The 7507-nt window shown below is 34.4% G+C and overlaps 1 protein-coding gene across 1 annotated transcript; it reads right to left on the bottom strand.

The window, feature by feature from the left end:
• Nucleotides 1-3106: 3106 nt before the first annotated feature.
• Or6c33b (olfactory receptor family 6 subfamily C member 33B) lies at nucleotides 3107-4044 on the bottom strand. The gene is given in 2 exon segments (NM_001000498.1): nucleotides 3107-3742; nucleotides 3745-4044. Coding segments are annotated over 2 exon segments (936 nt in total).
• Nucleotides 4045-7507: the final 3463 nt, after the last annotated feature.

Below are 7507 nucleotides of genomic sequence, written 5' to 3'. Positions count from 1 at the left end.
GTGGAGAGGGCCGTAATGTGGGGAAAATGTGGAGGGGAACCCCCATATAGAAGGGGAGGGAGAGTGGTTAGGGGGTTGTTGTCCCGGAAACCGGGAAAGGGAATAACATTCGAAATGTAAATAAGAAATACTCAAGTTAGTAAAAAAATATTAATAGTCAAAAAGAAAAAAAGAACTAAATCAAGAATTTTTAACAGATGAATCTCAAATGGCTGAGAAGCACCTAGAGAAATCTTCAAAGCCTTACTGGTCAGAGAAATGCAAATCAAACAGCCCTGAGAGTCCACCTTACACCAATCAGAATGGCTCAGATCAAAACCTCATGTGGCAACACATATTGGTGAGGATATGGAGAAAGAGGAACACTTCTGCATTGCTGGTTGGATTGGAAACTGCTTCAACTACTCTGGAAATCAATTTGGATGTTCCTCAGAAAACTGGAAATACATCTACCTGAATTACCAGCAATATCACTCTTGGGAATATGCCCAAAGATGCCCCACCATGCCACAAGGGCATGTGTTCCTCTATGTTCATAGTGGCCTTGTTTGTGATAGCCAGAAGTTGGAATGAACCCAGATGTCCCATGACAGATGAGTGGATACAGAAAGTGTGGTTCATTTACACAATGGAACACTACTCAGCTATTAATGAGAACATCTTGAGTTTTTCAGGTAAATGGATGGGATTAGAAAATACCATCCTGAGCGAGGTAACTCAGACCATAAAGGACATGTACAGTATGCAATCACTAATAAGTGGATATTACCTCCCCTCCAAAAAATAGAGAATACGTAAGATACAGTACACAGAACTCAAAAACCTCAATAACTAAAGGGTCCAAGTGAGGATACCTCAGTCCCACTTGTGAGGTAGAAGAAAGCAGACACAACAAGGGAGCGAAGTAGAGATCTGGGTGGCAAAGGGGACTAGGTTAGTCCTTGACTTGATATTTTGTGGGGGAAAAGGACTGAAGCCATGACAGCCAGAAGAAAGAATGAAAACAGGCAAGCTCAGAAGTTAGGAGTTTGAGAGGATCCTCCAGAATGTACTAGAAATCTGAGAGGTGAGAGAGAGACTCTCAGGACTCAAAGGGAGGGACCCTAGATGAAATGCCCTACAGTGGGGAGAGGGAACTTCTAGAGCCCACCTCCAGCAGAAAAGCCTGGCATCAAATGTGGGATGGGGTTGCTCTCCCACAGTCAAAACTCTGACTCATAATTGTTCTTCTGTGAAAGAACAGCAGGGATGGAAATGGAGCAAGAGCCTGAGGTAAAGAAGGTCCAGTGACATGCCCAAAGTGGGAATCCAGCTCAAGTGGAGGCCCCAAAGCTTGACACTATTACTGAGGCTATGGAGCACTCACAAAAAGGGATCTATCATGACTGCCCTCTGAAACACCCAACAACCAGCTGAAAGAGTCAGATGCAGATATTTGCAATGAACAGAAGCTGCTGACCATGGTGGTTGAATTAAGTAAAAGCTGGAAGAAGGTTAGGAGGAAGGTGACCCTGTAAGATTACCAGCAGTGTCAATAAACTGGGTCACCAACCATGCAGCATATACAAGCTGATATAAGGCACCCAACACATAGACAGCAGAAGATTCCCAGGTCTGGGTTCATTCAAAGATACATATAACCATATAGGCCCCAGGTCTGGTGGGGAGGGATAGAGTTGGGACATCCTTATGGAGACTTGGTTGTCAGGGAGGAGATATGGGATGGAAGGTCGACCAGGAGGGGAAAAAATCTGGAATATATAAAATTAAATTAAATTAAATTAAAAATAAATCATTATATAGCATTCTCTGTCAATATTGACAAAACTCACATGATTTTCTTTTCTCTAGAACATCCTTAACTCAAATACCAACCATGTTTCAGTACTAATAAGTGGCTTTTGTACAAAAACTCAATTAAAATTCAAATTTTAGTATAGAAAAAAAGTCAACAAAATTTCATTTAAGCTATTGTTAACAACCAAAATTTATTAGTTTGTGATTTTAATGTTTATAAGTATATATACATTCAGCATCATATAGCAATGGATAAAATTTTTGACCCATTAAGAAAACAAATTATTAAAAACCATCATCTCAATCCTAACTTTAATACAGGCATTTCCTCTAAAAGTGAGGCCTTAGGATAGAGAGATGGTTCAGTATTTAAGAAAACTGTCAGCTTTTGCAGAGGGCTGATGTTCAATTTTCGACACCTACATGATGTCTCACAAACCATTTCTTATTCCAGTTCTAGGGAACTGATGTCCTCTTCTGGCCTCAGTGTGTACCAAGTACGCATAATCCACACTAGATAAGAAGGCAGTTTGATTCACCATGACTTAGTATCCAGTGTTGCCATAAAGTGTTGACCTAATCTTTAAGAGTCTGAACACAAATTATATATTTTAGTAATATTTAAACAAACTACAATTTTGAAAATTAGTTTACTCATGAAAACTAACTCTATTCCATATAGAGCAAAAAGTTTATCACATTACTACATTGAAACTTCTTTTAAAGTAAAAGTGACATCTTACAAAAAGATCAGTTCTATAGGTTATCTGAGGAAAAAGGCTTCAAGATAAACAAGACTTTGATAAATATCTGGGAGCGAATATGGCTATATATTGACTGAGACAAACCAACTTAAAATCACAGTCTGCAGGAGCCAGCATGGCCTGGCCACAGAGAGAGCACAATTGTCTCCAGGGTATTAATCATGTTTCTTTCCAGACTTCTGAGCAGAAAACACATTATACACCTATCCCTTTGAAGAGACAAGCATGTATGTTTAATATTTCTAGTTTTCCTACTGTTAATATATATTTAAATATATATATATGTATATATATATATAGACACACACAAAAACACACACACACCTACATTCCATCTACACATATGTACAGAAAAGCATCATGTCCATAAAATAATAATTTTAATTTTCAAGTTATATCTAAATAAAAGCCATAGAGAATACACAGGAGTACAAATACCAACTTGATAGAAGAAAGATGGCCTAATTAAAAGAGTGAGTGATATAAGTATGTGCAATTGTAACATTCTAAACCTTTATCTCCTTAGTACTAAGCCTCAAAGTGTCCTACTTTTTAAAGAAACTTATAACCTTCCTCACCATATCTTTGAAGGCTATTTTCACTTGCTTGTTTCTAAGAGTGTAGATGAATGGGTTTAACAGAGGTGCAACAGAGGTATTTAAAACAGCTACTCTCTTATTAAAATTTGCTGCATCTTTAAAAGAAGGATTTATATACATGAAAATACAGCTTCCATAAGAAAGTGAGACAACTACCATGTGAGAGGAACATGTAGAAAAAGCTTTCTTTCTCTGTTGAATACAGGGGATCCTCAAAATGGTCTTGATGATGTATGTGTAGGAAAGAACCACTAGCAGCAAGGTGAAGATGAGGGTCACAGTAGCCAGGAGGGACTGGATCACTTCTATGAAGTGTGTGTCTGAACAAGATAAATGTAGCAATATAGTGTAGTCACAGCAATAATGATTGATGATGTTAGATGCACAGAAAGGCAACTGAAGAGTCATTCCATGTGACACAGCCACAATTATAAAACCAGATAACCAGGAACTTAAAACTAGTTGAAAGCAAAGTTTCCTGTTCATGACTGTTGTGTAATGCAGGGGTCTGCAAATGGCAACATAGCGGTCATAGGACATCACTGCTAAGAGGTAAAATTCAGTTGCTCCCAGAAGGATTGCAAAAAATACTGTGTGAAGCAACCAGCAAAGGAAATAGTCTTGTCTCCGGTTCCAATATTGATTAGCATTTTGGGAACAAAGACAGAGGTAAAAGATATCTCCAAAAATGCAAAATTTCGGAGGAAGAAATACATAGGTGTTTGGAGGCGGTAATCCAGCAGAGTCAACAGAATGATGGCTGAGTTCCCCATGACACTTAAGATATAAGTTAAAAGCAGAAAGAGAAAAAGCACAGCTTGAAGGTTGACATCATTTGTCAATCCAAGAAGAATGAACTTTGTCACTGATGAGTGGTTTGCCATCATTAATGTCAGGCAAGTCAAAAGAGCGAATAAGAATATCAAAGGGTTGAAGTGAAATTTAATTTGGTTTCAATATAAAATCAGAATCCACAACTAAAAAAAATTGTTTCAAATTCTGAACCTTCTTTCTATACTTTTCATTTTGAAAGTTAATTATACTAGAACAATAAAAGCCCTAGATGTATTGACTTGTCTCCGTACTTGGAGACTGGGTGATATTTCTTCTAAATTTTATCAGTACATACTTTCTTACTGGCTGATGATTCCTTATTTTCTGTTCTGATTTTATTCTCTGAATTAATTAGCAGTTGCCAAAATTTCATAGATTTCTAAAGAAATATGCATATATATGTGATATAAACGTAGGAGGGGAAATGAAAGTAACTCAGAGAGGCAATGGACTGTAAATATATTTAAAATATATTCTACAGCTGAATGAAAAATGCTGTTATGAATGTCATACTTTTTTGCAATATATCTATACTGGTGAACTTTTAGAAAAAATTGCTTACTTTAAAGTTAGCATTTTAATCTATTTTTCAATCAACAGATAAATATAAACCAAAACATGAACTATCATATTGAAACTGAAGTCCTTATATTGAGGAACATATATGTATATATGGATACATATACGCATGCAGTAACAAGTAGTGAAAAATGCGGCCAGGAATTTGAAGGAAAATGTATATTTGAGCATCTGGAGGGAGAAAGGGAAGGAGAAAAAATTTAATTACATCATAATTGCAAAAATAAATTAATAAAACCTAAGCTTGCCTGTTTTCTCAAAATCTTGTCCTATAAGTGCCTTACAATGTCACTTCAAGTTTAGCAATACATACACTGTTTTGTAACAAACCCATAAAGATTAATAATTTTATTCAAATCCGACTAAGTACATGACAATAGATCAGGAAGAAAAATTATTTTCTTGTTATTTCAAAATATATACTTAATTCTTTAATATAAAACTAAGTAAATTAGAGTAAGCTCCAATTGCAATCCCTGATCTTCTCTTATAAAAGATATAATAATTATATAGATAGGAACAAGTTTTATGCAAAATGAATTTAAACTTATCTTTAAATTTATAATACTATTTTTGTTAAAAGTAATAAAACTTATATTCAAATAATTAACTCTATTTTAGTAATGCAATCCTCCATAACTATAAAGTATTTTCTATCAACAAATTGAGGACATATCTAGAAGATATGTTTTTTTATGTGCAAGAAAATGTAAAAGTTCTTCTCCAACACCCTCCCCGTCTTTATTAACTTGGGTAATTCTTATTTACATATCGATTGTTATTCTCTTTCCCAGTTTCAGGGCCAACATCCCCCTAACCCCTATGCAGGGGTTCTCTATGGGTATTCCCCTCCCCATTCTCCCCCCATTACCACCCTCCCCCCAACAATCACATTCACTGGGGGTTCAGTCTTGTGAGGACCCTTCCACTGGTGCTCTTACTAAGCTATTCATTGCTACCTATGAGGTTGGAGCCCAGGGTCAGTCCATGTATAGTTGTAAAAGTTCTTCTAAGGCTACCATTTTCACCAACAAGACTGACATATTATTTTATATAATATGTAAATTAGTTATAAGATAAATTATGTGTTTATGAAGGTAGAAATTTGAAAATTATTTTGTATGAATGAATAAAGACAAATTTTGCCAAGTCAGAAAAACATACTATGTAATTGCATTGTATTAGGAAAATTTCAGTGTTTTGAATATTATAACATGGGCAGTTGAAACTTTTGTAAAAGTATTTTTTGCAAAAATTTACAGGTTGTTATAAAATCAAATAAACTACCTTTTAATTAATTTTCAAATTTTTGATGATTTCATACATGAAAATTATATTCATTTTAATGGTTAAAATATGCTTTATAGCTATCCACTGCTGGCTTAAAATGCTGCTATATAAATAATCTGAATTTTGATGTCAAGAAAATAAAGTTATCTGCTAATTCAAATTATGTATAAGCCCATTTGACTATACTAGCTTCTATATTTTGTTTGTGCATGAATATCAATTTTCAACATTAAAATAATGTACAAATTTCACATAAAGGTTTATATTCATATAAATATTAATTATAAAATAGTTTGTTAAATTATACCATATTCCAAAACTTGATATTTTACTTCTAATTAACCAGTAGTGATATTTTTTTCTCCATGAAAATTATTACAGTGTCATGTACACCTAGAAGACATTGAATTTAATTTTCTAATTTGATGATATAATTTTAGGTTAGACAAAAAATATCTAAGAAGTAATTAATCAATGCTGAAAAGAAATCTTAGTGGGTAGGAATGTGTTGCTGAACTTGATAGTCTATCTGATCCCTGACACATGCATGGTAGACTAAGATAACTGATTTCAGGTTCCATGCATATGCCGTGGCATTCATGATTCCTAACCATCTCCATAGAAAACAAAAGGTAAAATTTTATGAAAAGATGACTATTCAGGAAATTACATTCCATAAAAATATTGATAAAAGAAGTTTCTGTTATTTGATTATTTTTGACAGAACAAAACTTTTGGATTTTCCTTTTTTCTTGAATTTTAAATTTTTTCTTTTATTTTTGAGATATGTAATACAATCATGCAATTTTCCCTTCCATATTACTTCTCCAAAGCTTTCTGTACACCATTGCTTACTCTTTTATAATACATAACATCTTTTTCACTAATTATTGTTATATGCATATATTCCTAAATATAGAATGCACAGTTTATATAATGTTACATATGTGTTTGTTCTTACAGTTTCATAGAAGTATGTCATGTACTCTTACTCTTACTCTTCCACTCTCTCATCTCTATCCTATCCCTATCAACCTCCCTCCTCTTAGCTCTTCTAGTTACTTTCTCAAATTCATGGCTTTACTTTCAATTTGTGAACTACTTAATTTAACCATGGCTATCTGTGTGATTATGGGATTAGAACTGTCCATTTGAGTCTAATGGGTTCTCAGTGAGTTCACAGCTGGACTCATCAGTTTTCCCTCTTCCAGAAACTATCAATAGCAAATGTTTCAGCAGTGAGGGTAGAGCCTCCTGAACTGTACTCAATGTGGATCTAACTATTGATAGGGATTATTCTTGGGTAGATTCAGTGCAGACAGGCATGGTTACTGTGAGCTCCTATTTGCAATTGGTTTCTTGAGTGCACTGAATGAAAGATTTAAAAATGAGAGCAAATTAAGTTTCATTGCCCTTTTAAGAGGATCTTGCTGTGTAACTCTGGCTGCTTTTCAACTTGTGATAATCCTCTGCCTCTGCCTCTTGAGTGCCAAGATCATAGAAGTATGCCATTAGACAAATAATTTGTGTTAATAAGTCATATTATCTATTAGATAAACAATGGGTTACCTTTCTACAAGAAAAAACTATTTAAAATATTTACTAACACAAAATATTTTACAATAACTAGTGATATGTATATGT

The sequence above is a fragment of the Rattus norvegicus genome, chromosome 7 (genome assembly GCF_021556685.1).
Source record: "Rattus norvegicus strain SHRSP/BbbUtx chromosome 7, alternate assembly SHRSP_T2T, whole genome shotgun sequence".
Classification (NCBI taxonomy): Eukaryota; Metazoa; Chordata; class Mammalia; order Rodentia; family Muridae; genus Rattus; species Rattus norvegicus.
This window is presented reverse-complemented; position numbering and strand designations above follow the sequence as displayed.